The sequence below is a fragment of the Silurus aristotelis genome, assembly GCF_946808225.1.
Source record: "Silurus aristotelis genome assembly, chromosome: 10".
In the NCBI taxonomy this organism is placed as follows: Eukaryota; Metazoa; Chordata; class Actinopteri; order Siluriformes; family Siluridae; genus Silurus; species Silurus aristotelis.
In genome coordinates, this window is record NC_139583.1 from 11,795,750 (window position 1) to 11,815,989 (window position 20,240).

The 20,240-nt window shown below is 38.8% G+C and overlaps 1 protein-coding gene across 2 annotated transcripts in view; it reads left to right on the plus strand.

The window, feature by feature from the left end:
• Positions 1-5,695: 5,695 nt before the first annotated feature.
• The window catches only part of lrriq1 (leucine-rich repeats and IQ motif containing 1), a 35,859-nt gene continuing 21,314 nt past the window's right edge, over positions 5,696-20,240 (plus strand). The window contains exons 1-13 of one of the 2 annotated variants that reach the window (XM_083552020.1): positions 5,696-5,878; positions 10,282-10,408; positions 10,569-10,671; positions 10,753-10,853; positions 11,110-11,176; positions 12,646-12,863; positions 12,954-13,025; positions 13,569-15,425; positions 16,435-16,587; positions 16,666-16,816; positions 17,572-17,765; positions 19,174-19,301; positions 19,431-19,504. In XM_083552020.1, the coding sequence (XP_083408146.1) occupies positions 10,283-10,408; positions 10,569-10,671; positions 10,753-10,853; positions 11,110-11,176; positions 12,646-12,863; positions 12,954-13,025; positions 13,569-15,425; positions 16,435-16,587; positions 16,666-16,816; positions 17,572-17,765; positions 19,174-19,301; positions 19,431-19,504 (3,244 nt within the window). In that variant the 5' untranslated portion in view covers positions 5,696-5,878; position 10,282. The remainder of the gene's footprint in view (positions 5,879-10,281; positions 10,409-10,568; positions 10,672-10,752; positions 10,854-11,109; positions 11,177-12,645; positions 12,864-12,953; positions 13,026-13,568; positions 15,426-16,434; positions 16,588-16,665; positions 16,817-17,571; positions 17,766-19,173; positions 19,302-19,430; positions 19,505-20,240) is intronic. The other variant, XM_083552019.1, reaches the window with a different exon arrangement.

The window sequence follows — 20,240 nt, forward strand, 5'->3', positions numbered from 1 at the left end:
AGGGTATTATTTAGGCAGGCTACTTTTAACCCACCTGCCTGAATTAGCCCCCCCCCCCTCCCCCCTTTATTTTGGCTTAATACCTAAAGAGTTACTAAAATGGGTCTGATACACCTACACAAGTAATAATGTATGTGTAAAATACTACATTTATACTTAACTTGCACAAGTACTTTATTGTGCAAGCGTACCAGACCCATTTAAGCGACTCTTTTAAGGGTGGTAGAATCAAGGCGGGTTGGTTTAAGAAGCAACTGTGAGCTGCAAACTTTCCAAAAGTTAGGGACAAAAGCAAATATGAGGGAGATGATCAGCTTTTCACATAGATTTATCCATGTAGTGTATGTATTTGGTGCTTTATGCAGAAGGCCTATTTATTTAGCCCCACCAATATTGAGTTTAAGGGTTCAATAAAGAGATTATTTCGTCCTTTAAGGTCTGAGCTGATTCCCCCTCCGCTGTTGACCATATCACTGTTAAAGAGTGGTGGTCTCACAGCAAATTGCAGACGATACCCTTGTATTGTAATGCACATTCGTGCCAACTCGAGCAGAGAGCGGGCCGCTGCAGCTCCCGCTCACAGACAGGTGGCGCCATCTAGCGGCGGAGCTGGGGGTTGCAACTCTTATTTTGTTTTTTTTTGTGTGTTTTAATATGATTTATTTTACACGTCTGTGCCTGGATGCACAGAACACATTTTTATTTATTGTTAAGAGAACGATTGCAGAACATTCTGACCTCTCTCTTGAATAACCACGTGGGTGGAGAGGGAATAAGTAAGTTTTTGGGCTCTGGGTGAACTGTTGCTAATACTCCAACCAGAGAACCTCCGTTTACTGAACATTGTTTTTGAATCACTCCCCAATGCTTCTTCGCTGGGGGGAAGAGACTCTGTGAGTGCTGTAGCCTCTCTTTTGACCCAAAAAAAGACCACAGGTTAGGTTGCCCGTCTTTTCTCCGGCCCTGAGGGTTAGCTGGGTGATGCCTAGCCGCCGCTGCCACAAAAGAGGCCTTGCTTCTGGGCTGGGGCAGTTTTTGTAGAGCCTATACGTGCATTGACTGCTGGGGTGGGGGCTAGGGGCACTGAACCCTGGTTGTCCCCCTTTTGTAAGTTGAGGCGAATCTTGGGGGCAAGCAGTAGGCTTTTTTGGGAGGCATGCTTTAAACGCTTTCCCAACCTTCTTGCGTAGGCCGCACTGCTGGCGCATATTTGACACCGCAGCCCCGAAAAGGGCTTTTGACTCTACTGGGGCGTCAAGAAACTCCACCTTCTCCCTCTTTGATAAGCCTGTCAAACCCAGCCATAGGGCCCTTTCGTCCACCATGGCCAGACCCATGCTGCGGCCGCAGCTCTGGACTGTTCCCCTTGATGAACGCAAGGTGAGATCTGCAATGACGCAGATCTCTTCCCACAAGGCAGAGTCAGCATCAATATGATCCCCCCTTTTCTTCCATGAGCTCCGTTTGGTATGCTGTGAGCAGTAAATGGCATTCAAAGCTCTAACTGCCGGGGCAGAGGAGCGGTCAATCTATTGGAAAAGAAAGGCAGACAGTCTCTCTTCCTTCATATTGAGCACCTCCTTTCTAGAGAAACCCTTAACGGGTACTTTATGTAAGATAGGTTTGTCCCAAAAACGCAGCATTTCTGCGACACACGCAGGGATGGCTGGAATCAGCTGCTTAACCGGGGAAGCACGCGATGGCAGCCTCTTCCTATCATATAAATACCTCCCAGCATCCTGGTAACTTGTTGAGATGGCCAGTCAATGGAGAGCTTTTTGGCTGGTCTTTTACACATCTCAACAAGGTCAAGCTCACCTGGCATGGGGAAGGGCCCATAGCACTTCCTCATCATCTTCCTTCTCCTCTTCCTTGTCCCCCACTAAAGGGTTTGAATCAAAGAGTGGAGGAAGGTCAGGAGACACTTTATCGATTAACTTTCCCCAGCTACACCATGCCTGAGAAGCAGCCCCGTCCCTCTCTGCGGGATAAGAGTCTTTGGATTCTTATCCTTTGGATGAAATCATTGAACCGCATGCACATGGTCGTGAGGGATCTTTCCCCACCGCCGTGCAACCGGATCGGTTCGCAGTCGCCGTAACGGAGATGCGAACACCGGGAGATACACGAGATCACCACAACGTGCCTCTCGAAATCGGGTCTCGTACAATTATCCTTGCTTCCAGGATTGGTCATGCCCGAGGTGATTCCCATAGTGAGATATTGAACAGATGTTTAAAAAAGAACCCTAAACAGTAAAATATCTCTGGATATTTAACATCACAGCAACAGAGCAATTCTGCCTGTATACCCAGGTTTCATCTGAAGAAAGATTTCTTAGTAATTATATGTGAAATCGATTTAAAATTCTGATTAAATGTGTGAAAGAAAGACACTTGAGACAGAATGTTGAACAAAAAAAAAAAATATTTTTTGAATATATAAAATAAATTTTCCTGGGAAAATTATGTTAAACTGATCATAAATTATTAACATATGTACATAGGCCTTATTTACATGTTAATGACTAACAGACATATGCATACATTTTATAATATTAATTGATTCATTGAATAAATTATATTATATAATTATATATGTTCAACAATAACTTGATAAAAAAGTACAGACTGATTTATTTGAAAGCTTAATTGTTATTTGTTTAAGACAATTATACCACAATTAAAATAAAATCAAAATTAAACAAAAAAGCTGGTAAAAATTGCCTGGATACCTGAATGAGCTCAGTGACTGGTCTGAACCAGGTGAACAAAAGGTGAAGCTCTTCACCTGGTTCTCTTTGATGTTAGCATGACGCGAGATGTTGTACAACTGAACACACTAGGTTGGGATGAAGGTTCTTACTGGGCCTAACGGTTAAAAATGGTGTAATATCTACCATAAATACTTACTAGATAGATATACATAGATATAGCAAATTTTAGGATTCATTCTCAGGCTTCTTAACAGGATCCACAAGCTGCCTTGTTCTAGGAGAGGCAGCTTCATGATCTTCCTCATCATTCCTTTTCATCCTCCTTGTGATCCCCTGGTGCAACAGACTTTAACACAATGCCTCATCACAGGGGTTGAGCGGCTTTAGAAGGGGGTTTAGAAGACAGCCACCAGAAAGGATTCCTCAAGCCACTCTGAGTAAAAGCCCTTTTAAAAAGGCTCAGGATCCCTAGAGGAGATGGGCTTGATAAAGAAGACTGGCTTGATGGAGAAGATGGGCAGCTCAGAGGAGGCAGATTCCTCAAACTTGCCTCATCTCTGTTATCTCTCTCCACATGTGGCCTCGTGGTTCTCCTCATGGTCACCGTCCTCAGTGTTGTAATAAAGTTTGTCTGGAGGAAAGTAGTCAGAAAAGAAAAAACACACTGTGACAAAGCTACACGTTTTTTTTTTATTAATTTTTTTATTACTTTCCAAAGTGCCAATTTAATGTCTTGCAGGAACATAAAAAAACGTAGAAACGTAAAAAAATAGAGAAAGAAAAAGAACTTACCACATTGTACACAATGTACATCCAAACACACTGCATGCCAGTATAATTAGATTGTTGCTACATGCCAGAGGTGGGAAGTAACGAAGTACAAATACTTCGTTACTGTACTTAAGTTGATTTTTTTGGTATCAGTACTTTACTTTACTATTTTTCAACTTTTTACTTTCACTCATTACATTTTTACACAAATATTTGTACTTTCTACTTCGTTACTTTAGTTTTAATCCATTGATTTGATGAAATGTCAATATTTTTTATTTTCATTGTGCTTCTTTTTCAATCCACTGGTGTATAAAGTCCTGACTCTCACTCACCAAAAGTAGACTAGTCTACGAAGCTAAGAATCAGCAGGGCAGAAAGCAACAAGAAGTAAAGCTAATGTACAAGTAAAGTAAACCATGCTATCTCTCTTCACAAACACATCAATAAAACAACCTGAATATCAGTGAATATTTGCCTTACAGACATAATAAATATATGTATAGAAAACTCGAAATGTCTTTTTCATAAACCACATTCGAATAAAAATATTCTCTAATTATGTAATCGGTATGATTTATACTATAAATCCCATAAAACCATACCATAAGCATAAATCAGTATGATTATGATCAGTGTTGGGCAACGTTACTTTTAAAAGTAATGCATTACAATATTGAGTTACTCCCCAAAAAAGTAAATAATTACGTTACTTAGTTACTTTTAATGGAAAGTAATGTTCTATATTACTTTTGCGTTACTTTTGCGTTACTTGTGTCTCTTTCACGCCTTACATGTGTAACAGGTGTAATATAGATAATTGCCATTAAGAAACAAGTTATATTAGGGCAAAAGACATTTCTTAAACATTTAAATGCTTAATAACTTCTTAGAGAACAATAAGATGATCGACTACATTTTGACCACAAGGCTGAACACTTTCCAGTCGCTCTTCTGTACACTGCTTTGCAATCTGCCTTCGCCGTCAGGAATGTAACTATCGTTCGTGTATATAAGGTTAAGGGTGTGGGCTGCACACCGGTTATGTGGAGGGAGAACATACCTCTCGCTGTCATCTCATAAAACTTCGTGCAATTCCGTAAATATGACCTCGTCCTCGTCTACATCATTCTCTGCTTCATCATCATCATCTTGAAACATTCTGAATGCTTTTACAAAGTTCACGCTATTATCAGTGACCGTGGCAGTTTATCTTCCCACAATGCAGATCTGCAGTGGTGGAAAGTTGGCAAAGGTTTTCTATATTTCTGTCTCCTTTTCCATATATGCCACATTGCATAATGTTGCATATATTCAACATTATATATATATACACACACACCATCTTCGTTTACCATCTCCGCTTCTGACCAGCTTCTGTTCCCGCCGTTTGCACGCATGAGTGCGCGATTCTACGTGACTACGTTCATTTTAATTCAGTATTTTTTTTTATGCAAAATAATTTAACTGAAAAGTAACTCGCATTACTTTTTTAAAAAAGTTACTCAGATATTAATGTGTAACTCGGTACTCCAGAAAAATAATATTATTACGTAACGCACGTTACTTGTAACGCGTTACCCTCAACACTGATTATGATAAAAGCTTCTTGACTTGAAGAGTTACAGTTTCTCCGGTATCACCTTATTAACTGTCCGTGTGGAAACATAGCAAAGGTTCAGTTTGGTGTCCTGATGATTTACGTAATTGAAACCATCATTATTACTTAAAAATATTTACAAGAATTTTTTGTCTTCATGCTCTATGTTGCATCCATATTTCTCCATGTCCGTGTTGTTTAAAGTATTGAAAACAGGAAGTATTAATATATGGTACATTTAGAACAGATAAAAATAATTAATGTTTAATTTGATTGACAGCCCTAATATTAATATGATGTGAGGTCCAGTTACCAACGTGACACTAAAACAGCGAGAAGTAATAACTACTTTTTACTTAAGTACATGTTAAAGCCCAAACCTCTATACTTTCACTTGAGTAAAAAGTATAATCAGTATTTTAAAACATGAGTATCTGTACTGCTTAAGTAAAGGATGTGTGTACTTTTGCCACCTCTGCTACATGCTGAATGTCGTGGGTGGTAACAGAAACATCTCAAAGAAACGCGCATTACTCCTTGCATTCTGTGTTCAATCCTGAAATAATCCTGGACAAATTTACAACGTCATATGTCCCTCACAGCGCCCGGTAATTTTTGGTTTCTATGGCAACCGCGACTCATTAAAGCAACATACGCTGGTAGCGGTCCAACTCGAGTTTCTCTGGTAAATTAACGGCAATAAAAGCAAAACCATTTGGATTTTAACAGAACATCGCATCAGAGACCGTCTTTATTTTGACCCGAAAGGTATTTATACAGCGCTTTTGCTGGTAAGCCACACTAGAAAACGTAGACTCGTGCAGTGTGTGTTGTTGTATAAGAAAGACAAATGCCTGCTTAGGGGATACAAAGTGCCCTACATGCGATTCAGAAGCCTTTTAATACATTTACTAAAAAGTGCACGAAGGTAGTGAGTAATGAGTGATTTGTGATTGTGAAAACAATTTGCTCGTATAAAGTAAGAAAAACAACAATATGAATAACAATTTGCATTTACTATATATGTGTGTGTGTGTGTGTGTGTGTGTGTGTGTGTGTGTGTGTGTGTACATACAGGTGCATCTCAAAAAATATTATTATTTTAGTAATTCAATACAAATATTTAAACTTGTATATTTTATAAATCATTACACACAGACTGATATATTTCAAATGTTTATTTCTTGTAATTTGGATGATTGTAGCCTCAAATTTAACAAAACCCCAAAAGAAATCTAAAATAAATTGAATACTTCAAAAGACCAATAAATAAAACATTTTTAGTAAATTGTTGACCTTGTATTTTCATTTACTGTATATATCCTCAATACCTGGTAGGGGCTCCTTTTGCTTTAATTACTGCCTGAATTCGGTGTGGCATGGAGGTGTCAGTCTGTGGCACTGCTGAGGTGGTGTGGGGAGTCCAGGATTCATTGACAGTGGCCTTCATCTTATCTGCATTTATTGGTCTCTCGTTTCTCTTTTTCCTCTTGACAGTAACCCATAGATTCCCTATGGGATTCAGGTCTGGTGAGTTTGCTGGCCAGTCAAGCACACCAACACCATGGTCATTTAACCACCTTTTGGTTCTTTTGGCAGTGTGGGCAGGTGCCAAATCCTGCTGGAAAATTAAATCAGCATCTCCATTAAGCAGAGGGTAGCATGAAGTGCTTAAAAATGGCTGTGCTGACCTTGTACTTGATAAAACAAAGTGGACTAAAACCAGCAGATGACACGACTGTGCAAACCTTACACTGGACCTCAAACAACTTGGATTTTGTGCCACTCCTCTCTTCCTCCAGACTCTGGGACCTTGATTTCCAAATGAAATGCTATTTTTTTTTCCTTTCATCCGAAAAGACGACTTTCTCCCACTGAGCAGAGTCTGGTCTTTTTGTCCTTTGCCCAGGTATCTTTAAATGTTCACAGATTAAACACTAACTACATTGTGAAGCATCTGATGATCTTCTTCTTCTTCTTCTTTCGGCTGCTCCCATTAGGGGTCGCCACAGCAGATCATCTGTCTCCATAACACCCTGTTCTCAACATCTGCCTCTTTCACACCAACTACCTGCATGCCTTCCCTCACCACATCCATGAACCTTCTCCATGGCCTTCCTCTTTTCCTCCTACCTGGTGGCTCCATCCTCAGCATTCTTCTACCAATATAACTCATGTCCCTTCTCTGCACATGTCCAAAACATCTCAATCTCGCCTCCCTCACCTTGTCTCCAAAACATCCTACATGGGCTGTCCCTCTAATAAACTCATTTCTAATCCTGTACATCCTCGTCACTCCCAACGAAAACCTCAGTATCTTCAGCTCAGCTACCTCCAGCTCTGCCTCCTGTCTTTTACTCAATGCCACTGTTTCTAATCCATACAACATCGCCGGTCTCACCACAGTCCTATAAGCGTTCCCTTTCATTCTTGCAGATACCCTACTATCACAAATCACTCCTGTCACTCATCTCCACCCACTCCACCCTGCCTGCACTCTTTTCTTCACTTCTCTAACACACTCTCTATTACTTTGCACTGTTGACCCCAGGTACCTGAACTCCTCCACCTTCGCCACCTCTTTTCCCTGTAACCGCACCACTCCACTGCCCTCCCTCTCATTCACACACATGTACTCTGTCTTACTCCTACTGACTTTCATTCCCCTTATGTCCAGCGCATATCTCCACCTCTCCAGGCTCTTCTCAACCTGCTCACTACTTTCACCACAAATCACAATATCATCTGCAAACATCATAGTCCAGGGAGACTCCTGTCTGACCTCGTCCGTCAACCTGTCCATCACCACTGCAAACAGGAAAGGGCCCAGCGCCGATCCTTGATGCAGTCTAACCTTCACCCTGAACCAGTCTGTCTTTCCTACTGCACAATTCACTGCTGTCACACTGTCCTCATACATGTCCTGCACGACCCTCACATACTTCTCTGACACACCAGACTTCCTCATACAATACCACAACTCCTCTCTTGGCACTCTGTTGTACACTTTCTCTAAATCCACAAATACACAATGCAATTCCTTCTGTCCTTCTCTATACTTCTTCTGGTTAAAAACTCCACTGCCATCTCTCCTAAACATCTCCACGCTTCTACCGGTATGTCATCTGGTCCAACTGACTTTCCACTTTTCATCCTCTTAATCGCTGCTCTCACTTCCTCCTTACTAATCCTATCTACATCTTGCTTCACTAACTTCACATCATCCAACCTTCTCTCTCTCTGATTTTTCTCATTCATCAGCTGCTCAAAATACTCCCTCCACCTTCTCAACACACTCTCCTCACTAGTCAACACATTTCCATCTTCATCCTTCATTGCTCTAACTTCCAGTACATTCTTCCCAGCTCGGTCCCTCTGCCTGGCCAATCTGTATAAATCCTTTTCCCCTTCCTTAGTGTCCAACCTCTCCTACCGCTCCTCATATGCCTTTTCCTTGGCTTTCACCACATCCCTCTTTACCTGCTCCCGCATCTCCTTGTACTCCTGCCTACTTTTCTCATCACTCTGTCGATCCCACTTCTGTTTTGCCAACCTCTTTCTCCTTATGCTCTCCTGCACTTCCTCATTCCACCACCACGTCTCCTTTTCCTTTCTATTTCCAGATGTCACACCAAGTACTTTTCTAGCTGCCATCCTCATCACTCCTGCAGTAGTTGTTGGATACACCTCTTCACCACCACCGAGCCCCTGTCCAACCTCTTCCCTGAACCTCACACTACACTCTTCCTCCTTTAGCTTCCACCATCTTATTCTTCTTTCAGTACTCACTCTCCTCCTCTTTTTTTTCGCCACCAAAACCATCCTACAGACCACCATCCGATGCTGTCTAGCTACACTGTCCCCCGCCAACACCTTACAGTCTCCAATCTCCTTCAGGTTGCATCTCCTGCATACAACATAGTCCACCTGTGTGCACCTACCTCCACTCTTATAGGTCACCCTATGATCCTCCTTCTTCTTAAAATACGTATTCACCACTGCCATTTCCATCCTTTTAGCAACATCCACCACCATCTGCCCTTCCACATTCCTCTCCTTAAGGCCATACCTACCCATCACCTCCTCATCACCTCTGTTCCCTTCATCTACATGCCCATTAAAATCTGCCCCAATCACCAATCGTTCTTTCCTAGGTACACCGTCTACCACTTTATCTAATTCACTCCAGAATCTTTCCTTCTCCTCCATCTCACAGCCGACTTGTGGAACATAGGCACTGATGACATTTATCATCATCCCTTCAACTTTCAGCTTCACGTTCCTCACCCTATCAGAAACTCTCTGCACCTCCACTACACTCTTACTGTACTCTTCCTTCAGAATCACCCTTACACCATTTCTCTTTTCATCCACACCATGATAAAACAGTTTAAATCCACCTCCAATGTTCCTGGCCTTACTCCCTTTCCACTTCCTGAACACACAACATATCTACCTTTCTCCTCTCCATCATATCAGCTATCTCTTTCCCTTTACCAGTCATAGTGCCAACATTTAAAGTACCAACCAGAACCTCTCCTCCACTTCTCCTTTTCCTGCTGTCTCTTTAGACGTCTTCCTCCTCTCCTTTTCCTCCTTCGGCCAACAGTAGCCCAATTTCTACTGGTACCCTTTTGGCTAACGATACCTGTGGTGGTCGTTGTTAACCCGGGCCTCGAGCGATCCGGTATAAAATTCTCATTTTGTGATCCGCATATTCGATTTGGCATATGTTTTATGCTGGATGCCCTTCCTAACGCAACCCTCCCCATTTATCCGGGCTTGGGACCGGCACTAAGAGTGCACTGGCTTGTGCCTCCCTAATGGCTGGGTTTGAAGCATCTGATGATCATGTTAGAAAATAAATTCAGTTATATTCCTAATTGTATTTGTATACATTAATTAACTTGATTGGTTGATGAATTTAATAATAAGATACTAAACTGAGCCTTATAAGTGTATAGAGTTCAGTCATGGATTGAATGAGAAATAAATGAAGTGAGAAAGAGATTACTGAGATTTGTAACAAGTACTTTAAAATATTTTATGTTTTAAAATAATAACAATAATATAGTAAAAATAAAGCAATAGTTGAACATGATAGAAAAGTACAGTTACTGAAGTGGTCTAAATGGTAAGGCTAAATGATGTCAACTATATACAGTAACAGACAAAATAACTTTACTTTGATTAGGATGGATGTGCATGGCATTGAACAAGCTCTAGAAGAAGAGCTGAAGAAGGTGAGCGTGAATCTGTCTGACATGGGCTCTGAAAGTGACACAGACATTGAGGAAGATTTTACTGCATCTGATGAAAAGGTGTGTGTGTGTGTGTGTGTGTGTGTGTGTGTGTGTGTGTGTGTGTTACCTTTTGCATGCAGCTTAATATGAAACTACATAATAAGAACTGACTACTGCATGAATTTGAGTTGTCTGTGTGTTTTTCTTCTTTTTTTTTTACATTCTTCTCAAACTACAGCTAAACAATGACATCCCTGCCTCAGTGTTCACCTACTTTCAAGTTTCAAGTAGCAGACTAAATGCTTTTGAGCAGCTCATCCTTGAAGATATTGAAGATCTTGGTGAGTTCTGGTTTTATCATGGAAATAAAAACAGTTGTTTGCCTGTTGTCACAGTTTAATTCAAATGTATTGTATATGCAGAGAGCATGTGTAATGAGATGTTCAGCACGAGGCAGCATGCTGATCTTCCGAATGAACTAGGATCCGATTTCGACGAGGATCCATTACAGTTGAAGGAAAAAGTAAGCCAGAGTTTATTGCTTTGTTGTAGCTTAGTGGCCTTAGAAGTGCATGGGATTGTAAAAGCACTCATTTTTGGGGGAGGGACGGGTAGCTGAATTGTGCTCTTGATGTGTTTTCCTTGGTGTGATTTCAAATGAAAGAAATTCAATAAATGTGTGTATATATATATATATATATATATATATATATATATATATATATATATATATATATATATATATATATATATGTCTATGTTTTTTTTTTTATTTGCAGATAATGTCTGAGCTTGAAGAGGAAGTAGGCCTTCCATGTGAATCTCATGACTCGACTGGAGATTATGGTTGGTTTGCATAATTGAGAGAAAAAAAAGTGTGATAGAGAGACAGACTAGTACATTTTTATTATTTTATTACATCACTTAATTTTTTTGCTAATCCTAAAATTAGTGTGGCAAGAAAAAATACAATGTGGATATTATGAGCCAAATGAAGTTTACTGAATTTGGGAAGGACAAGATTCAAAATATCACGAAAAATCAAAATCCTGAATATCAGAGCACATTATACAGCAATTATATAGAATCTATTTAGTCTCGTCAGACATAACTATCTGATCTTGTAGCTGAATGAGCACAAATCAACCACTTCCACCCTCCAACATTTAGTGGAAGGCCTTATTAGAAGATGAGAGGTTATTAAAGCAGCAAAATTGAACCAACTTTTAGAATGTTTAGAAACCATGTATGGGATTAAGGGTCAGGTGCAAACAAGATGTTGGCTTTATTGTGTTCATAAACCAAACATTCATTTATTTATCTTCAGTAAGTTCAGTAAGATCCTATTCAGGGTCATGGTGGATGTGGAGCATATTCAGATTCACCATGTCACAAGAAGAGACAGATAGAATATGCTTTATGGTCATTGCACATGCAATCAAAATTTGATTAGTAGCAATTTAACCCCTCTTAAAAATACAGTGCAACAAAGTGTTTTAGTGCAGTTGATAGACAAGACTATTATGTTATTTAGATATCTTGCAGAATGTAAGGATTAGGTAATGAAAGGTAGTGCTTATATAGTAACCCGGAAATTATGAGGTGGCCATTGAGCCACTGTGCCAGCCTGTAAAGCCAACATTAAACCAAATTGATATCGATAGTCTAAAGATTGCACTTACTTACCTCAAGTCTCATCCATTATTCAATAAATTCAATCGGAAACTATGGATTTGAACCTAAATTTGGATCCCCTAAAGACAAGAACAACGCTTTTATTAAATAATTAGTATTGCTTAGCTCTATAGCATGCATTAACTTTACTGGTTTAATTAATTAGCTGATAAACCTCTGATTATTAAGTTAAAAGTGGGTGTATTATAGGAGGTTAATTAAAGTCTGTGTGTACAGTGTTTGTTACTGTGTTTTGCTATTCTAGTTTAAACAACCTCTGCTGGTTCAGGATGGTGTAGAAAAAACCCTGAATAAATATAATATAATAATATATTATATAATACAATATTATATATAATTATAAATATCATATATATATATATATATATATATATATATATATATATATATATATATATATATATATATATATATATATATATATATAAAATAATAAATATATATATATATGAAAATGTATGAAAAATATGAGAAAAAGGTTGCTAAAAATATATCAGCCAATATTTTATATTCTACCGTACATACAGGTCTCGAATTTTGGCTTTTACTTGTTATTTTCACATGTAGAACCCATTTTAATGTAGGATTCTAAAGCTTGTGGATGTATTTGTTGATATTAGATATTGAATATGACACACACAAGGATACTGAAAGACAACTAATGCTTGAATGGAGACAGCTGGATGAGGACCTGAGGAAAGAGGAGGAGCAGAGACTGGCTGAGCTTAAGGCAGAGAAGGAGCAGTGTCTGAAATCAGCCAGAGAAGAAGAAGAAAGGAAGAAGCGCAGAACTGAGCAGTTTAGGGAGGAGCTGAAGAGGAACGAAATAACGAATCAGGTACATTTGTTTGTGTAAGAGCTGCATGAAATCGCTGTGGACTTTTGGTGGAAGAATGAAAACTCAATCCCTTTCCATATTCATTTGCAGTTTGAATATTTGCAACCTGAAGGAGATGGTGAAATAAACCAAAGCTTTCAACTTGAAATAGTAAAACAGCAGGTGAGTGTGAACGCTGTTTAAAACACCTGCCCATGTATGTATATCAAAAGGAAGCGACAAAAATGAAATTCCAATAACAGCATGTTCTGAAATGTATGCATTTTTTTAATAAAGTAATTTGTCAATCATGCTCAATTATGATTATTTATTTATTTATAGTTATGTTCAATGCGGAAGAACATTCACACTTGCCTTTATTATACCTATCTACCTACTAACAACTTTATGATATCTATCTTAGACTTTTTCTCTTTTTTATGCCTATAAATGTGGGATTATATAATTCTCTAATAAATAAGAACATTGGCAAATAATTGTGGTGCAAGAGGAATAAAGACCGAGAGCATGCGTTTCACCCCATTGTTTCTCATGTTGGTATAGCAGCATTCTTTATCTATTGTCATCTGTACTGTGTCATAATCAAACAAATTTGATGCTGCTATTCCCTATATGAAATGCCAGAACAATTGTATATCTTTTGTATGTATAGACAAACTGCTTGAATAGATTTTCAAAATATGCTTGCATGTAATTGTGTCTCAGGAGCTGATCCAGAAATTAGAAGAACAGATAGCGGAGGAGAGACGAGTTTTTAAGGAAATACAGCAGGAAGAGGCGAGGAGATCTGAGGCACGGTGCATTGCAGCTGCAACAAAGTTACAGGCAGCTTTCAGAGGGACACTGGTGCGTCGCTGGAGCAAACAAGCACTTATCAGGAAGAGAGAAGAAGAAAGGATAAGAGAGGAAGAGAGGAAAGAATGGGAACAGAGGCAGGAAAAGGAGGAACAGATGAAGATGGAGTGGGAGAAGGAGAGAAGGAAGGTGGAGCTGCAGGAACAGCTTCACAGAGAAGAGGCAGAGAGGAGAAGAGCCGAGTATGAGAGAGCAAAAGAGCAGGAGCGCCATCGCCTGGAGAGGGAGCGCAAGCTGGAGGAGCAGAAAAGAAAAGAAGAAAAGGAAGATGCTAAGAGGAGAGAGTATGAAAGGAAAAGAAAGGAGGAGGGGAAGCAGAAAAGGATGGAAGAAATGACTGTAGTAGAGGAAAGGAGAAAAGTGCATAGGGAGGAGGAGGAAATTAAAGAAGAGGAAAAAAGAAAAGAGGAGGCAAAATCACCAGATGGGATAGAAGAGTGCAGACTGGATGAAGAAAGAAGAAAAGTAAAGGAGTCTAAGGAACAGAAAAATGAAAAAGAAAAAAGAATTGGAGATGAAATAAAGAAGAAAGATGAGGTGGAATTCCTGGAAAGGATAGAAAATAAGAGAGTGGAGAAAGTACCAAGAAAAGCACAGGAGGATGAAGAGAAGACAAGAAAAGCAGAAGAAAAAGCAAGGATTGAAGGTGAAAGCAAAAGAAATGATAATGAAAAGCAGAAAATGATGGAAATGAAAACAGTGCACGAGGAGAGAAAAAGAAAAGATGTAGAAGAAGCAAAGAGGGTTGAGAATGAACGGAAAAGGCGAGAGGAAGAGGAGCAGAAAAAGATGGAAATCAGGAGAGTGGAGGAGGAAAAGAAGAAGTTACAGGTAGAGAAGGAAAAGGTGGAGAGAAAAGTAGTAGAAAAAACAAAGAGAACAGATGATGAAAGAATAAGAATAGAGGAAGAAAACCAGAAACGAATGAAAGGGAGGAGAATGGAGGAGGAAAATAAAATAAAAGAAGGAAAAAAAAAAGAGGAAGAGGAAAAACATGAAAAGTTCAATGGAAAACAATTTGTAGAGGAGATAGGTGTAAAGCAAAAGGAACAAGTTAAAAAGAATAAAACTGAAAAAGAACAAATAACAAAACTTAAGGAAAAGAACATCAAAGGAAAGGACATGATCATGTTGAGAAATGATGAACAGAATATGGAGGAACGAAAGCTAAATAAGCACAATCTAAATGGACTTGTTGATCAGACAGAAAATCCCGAGACTGACAAGGAGAGCAGGAATACTACAAAATGGGGGAACGCCGAGAAATTCGGTGATAATGAATCCCAGATATGTTTTTCTCAGTCACTTAGTATGTCTAAAAGTGACTTAGCCAAACCTCTGTGCTCCAGAAATGAGCAGGACGAGCAGCTCAGCTGCCAACTTGTATCAACGCTGTCCACCCTGTGTCCTGATGACAGCAGTGTAGCATTGAGTCCAATTGGAGAGGAAAGTTTAATAGATAACAGAGAGTTGCAGTGTGCTCTGGATGACTCGAGCTCTGCATGTCTTCCTGAATGCACTGAGCAAAAGCGATTAGCCTGGATGATGAACTGCACTCCCTGGTCCAAGCTCTCCATGCAGAACAAGAGGAAGGTGCTCAGTGCTGCACCCAAGAGAAGGGTTCATAGGAAAGCTTCAGGGCACAACCTGCTACCGTTACCTGTGGACACTATTCTCAGGTTCGGTCCCTGGAGCTCTCTTAAACAGGTAGCACAACTTCTTAGTCATTCATTCATTCATTCATTCATTCATTCATTCATTCATTCATTCATTCATTCATTCATTTATAGTAAGAACAATCCTAATCCCTATCCACTGTATCTGTAGTCTATTCTTGATGTAGATTGACGCAGTCACAGTCACAATCCAAAAAGTTCATTATTTTCCAATAATAGCAATACCCTATGTATTTATACTTCGTATTCCCTAGCCAAAATCCCTATTATTTAAGAATGATACAGTATATAAAGCATTTTAGTTTGTTGCACATCCATAAAACAAGTCAGTTACTGTTTTCACTAATATTATTGCCACCCTATATTTTCCCTCACCAGTCTTTGTCATGTTTTTGAGACATTGGCCTCTGCTAGGAGGCCAATTGCCCTATTAAAATACTAAAAAGTTAAAAGCACTGAAACTAGAGACTTCTTCCTCCTTACAGATGAGAGATACACAGTTTTGTATTAGTTTATTTGAAGTGCATTTAATTGCTGTTCAAGTCTATATGTAAGTTATAAAATTGATAAAAATTGTAATGTGTATGATTGAGAGTCACATTGAAATAACCAGTGACTTGCACCTGAACTAATGTCATTGTTGTAGAAATGTAATCAACACCTTCTGACCAATCAGAATTAAGTATTAAACAGCATCAAATCAGGCAGTCTGGATATGCAAACTACTGCATGGTTGTATATTTAAAACGTTTTTCTCTTATATTTAATATGTGGCAGATGTCCTTATCCAGAGTAAATTACATTTATTTAATTCAAACAACTTAAGGAACCTGCAAAGGGGCCGAGTGTGTCAGATTGGTGTGACTGGGAATTGGACTCATGACTTTCTTAGCCAAAGTCCAATACCTTAACTACTAAACTACAGTACCACCTCCCCTACCATCTTATATAAAGTGCTTAATAAAGAGACAGGCATAAACATATATAATAATATTGTAATGAAATCCTAAACAGTGTTACTCCTATTAACACCATACCAGGTAACTTCAGTAACTCTGGAGGATTTGTCCAGCTGCAGTCTCTCCACACTGTCTGAGTGTAGCATGTTACAGAGTCTGACACTCAGACGATGCAAACTTCAAGCCCTGGATGGACTTAACCAGTGCACCGAACTTCGGCATATTGACTTACAGGTATGCACTAGTGCTCTCGAATGGCTGTCGTGGTCGTATAGGAATCGTGTCTTTAAAAGCTTCCTGTTCTTTCTCAAGGAAAACAATATCACATATGTTGACTGCGGGGGTCTGGAAAGACTTGAGGTTTTGCTTTTGGGAAGGAACCACCTTATGAGCATCCATGGTCTGGACGATGCTGTAAACCTGACTGTGCTTCAGCTTTCCCATAATGTCATCTCCCGCATCAGTAAGTGATTTACTTAAGGCTGAACATGTTTGAAATCATTGGCAACACTTCCTGTCGGAAGTTCAGACATTTAAACTGCAGTAATCTTCAGTGTAGATATCTAAAAACCTTTCATTTAACCCTCTCACTCTTTTCACTGCTCAAAAATAGGTTTTCTTAAAAAAAAAAGAAAAAAAAATGTTTTATCTTGATTTTGCATATTGACAATAACAACCATATAGATATTGACTATATTATATTTTTAATGTGCTATTTTGACCGAAATTGGCAGCGAATCTGGTGGAAATTGATGTCATAGGGTGCACTGAACTCATTTGAACCCAGGAGAAAAAGGAACACAAAGTTCAGAAACATTCATCATGGTTTAAATATGGCCCATATACAAGCTGATGGTGGTGCTAGAGTGTTACCTGAAATTTGGCCACAATGCTTTTTAGACCCTTCTTAAACAGTCATAGCCAGAAGAAGTAAAGGAAACAAAAGAATAATAAAAAGGTATATTAACTACGCTACCTTTTTATGTCCTGAAACCTGTTTGTGTTCCACTAGATGGCATTGTCTTATTACGTAGCTTTCTCTGTAGCGATTTGTGACCTTCTCTTCAGTAGTCATGAATAAATCCTTCATTAACCAAAGGTTAAATGCTCTTAAATCCTACTTACTTTCAGCTCTCATGATCTGAAATCAGATTTCAGTGTGGCTGATGTTAGATTTCTACTTGCTTTCTCCTATATGAATGCTGTTGTTTCTGTTAGGTGGTTTGGGATCTCTGAAAAAGCTTCACCGCCTGACAGTTGACCATAACCAGTTGATCAGCACGAAAGGACTCAGTGAAGCTTTTACGCTTTTGCATGTGGATTGCTCGTATAACCACCTCAGTCATGTGGAAGGCCTGGAGAACTGCGCTCTGCTCAACATGCTGGATCTGAGAGGGAACAACCTGACCGAGGTGAATAAAATGATACACAGGCACAACATGTAAAATAAGGAGATGGTGAGATAATTCCTTTAAATGCCTTCTTAGATTTATTTTCTGGAACTTCTGTCCCCTCTTACTTCTGTCCCCCAAAATATAAACAACATAGGCAGTTTAAACACAGCAACACTGACAAGATAAAATTCTTGGGAACCGATGGTCTACTGGCTGAGTTGCTGATCAGAAGTTTATGTGTTCAAATCCCACCAAGGCAAAGTTGCCTTGATCGTGCCCTTGTGTCTTTAATCGTCATATGCTCATTTAAATCCTGTCTAAGTTTTAAGGGTCTTCGGATAAAAGCATCAGGCCGATGAGCAAATGTATTGAAAATGTAAACATTTACTCTATAAACACTATGACCAATACACAAATATGTTAACAAATGTGGCCTTTCTTTGTCATGTGATTTTGATACCTCGCCATCCGCAGCACACACGCATTAAAAATTGGCTGCTGTAGTGACTATTTTGTTTGATTCCGCAATATTTCGGCTCCAATGCATGCAAAACAGATGCAAACAATCTGAAAGAAGGCCAAATAAATTCAAAGAAGGAAAATGGAAAAAAGACAGTTACAACTTTGTATCCCTTTAATTTTATACTGTACATGATTACAAATATTACGGTCATATTGTGTCCAGACTGTATGGCAGGCTAAACTGTGATCTGTTGTTAATGCTTCATTCTGGTGTCTCATAAGCATGGATGGTTGGCCTTGTTCATCGTGCGCTTTAAAAAACCAAACTGTTTCCCGCACATTTTGGTGACGTACACAAGATTTAAAGTCTCTTCAGGGTTATGTCAAAAATTGCAGATTGTATTCCTTAAATGATAATGACACACAATCGTATAGGAATATATTGCAAATCTCATAAAGGAGGAGAAAACAAGCTCAGTCTACTGAGTAATATTTAGTGACATCTCATTATTCTGAATTGCCTTTTAACTGATGTAATTTTTGTTTCACTGTGCTTTTTTGTGTCACGGCTAATTAAAATGAGGCGAACAGCCACATGAAGGAGCTCTGTTTAGAGTTTTAAGCTTTCCAGAATTAAATAGATGTATATATATACACATACACAATGTCCTTTTAATCACCAGAGTAGGATCCGAGAAAAGACAGAGCCCTACTGACGACGACTATTGTTTACATCATCGTCGCATTAAAAACGGCTCATCCATTCACCTCCTGTTAGCGTCTGCCGTCACTTTAATTCAATTTCCACTGCCAGTCTGGCTCAGAGCTCAGAAATGTGGTCTTGTGGTTTCATATTTAGGGTGAGGCTTGTGTTTCTCAGCTCATGGGACATTTAATGCTTGACATGATCAGGATGGTATTTTGGCAGTTTGGTTTTATACTTATTTTTTTGTCTTTGGCATAGCTGCCTATGCTTAAGAACCATGTCCTGTTGAGGGAGCTATATCTGGATGATAACAGCATCTGCTCTCTGCATGGCCTGGATAGCTGCTGGCTGCCTCTGCTGTGGTGTCTGTCTGTGTCTCAGAACAGGTGGGTGCGCTCTACCTGTACCATGCTGTCTAGCTTATGTGATTATTTCTGTGTTTTTTCACTGTCTCATTTTTTTTTTTATCTTCTTTTCAGTTTTATCACACTGATTGTGTTCAAATTCTTTTTCAGTATCACCCAGCTACCACTGCTAGTGGACTTGCTTTCATTGAAGACACTTAATGTTAGTCACAACTGCCTCTCAGGTAGGAAAAGGACTAAACAAATAAGGTTCTATGTTTAAACCACAGCACAGTTCTCACGTCACAATGCTTATAAGATGTTATAAATAGTTTATAAGCACTGGTTTATATTAATGCACATGTTCTATTATTATTATTTGAATTGTAACAGCTAAGCTACGAATGTGTATAATATTAATAAATAAAATAAAAAAGATTATTGTTTAAACATAAAAATTATATTGATTTATGATATAGTTTTCTGAAAGAAGACATTCTTTTAGCATGGTTTGCTACAAAGTTACATTTTGTACCAATGACCTCCTCCATGGGGAACTTTTTTTTATTAATTTCTTCAAAGAAAAAAGAAAAGGAGCCTGGTGAGGGAATGATTGCTTATAGCTGCTATTACATCATATAAGCTTGTTTAGTAGATGGTCTGCAGCTTTGAGTGTAACTATAAGTGGGGAAAATTACATGTTGTTTTTTAGTAAATACAAAATTGTAATCATTGGCAAATGATTGTGGTATAAGAGGAATAAAACACATCGGGACATGCTGTTATTGAGAAACAGTCCTTTATTTTTTTATTGATTACATGGAATTATTAGGAATTTAAAATTGGGAAAATATTGCATATTATGGGCTCATTCACATTACATTTGATTTATTTTCCCAAGTTAATAATAACACAATTTTATATCATATATTGGATTGGTGTAAAGAAGTGATTTATTAAATGAAATCTATCCCAATATTT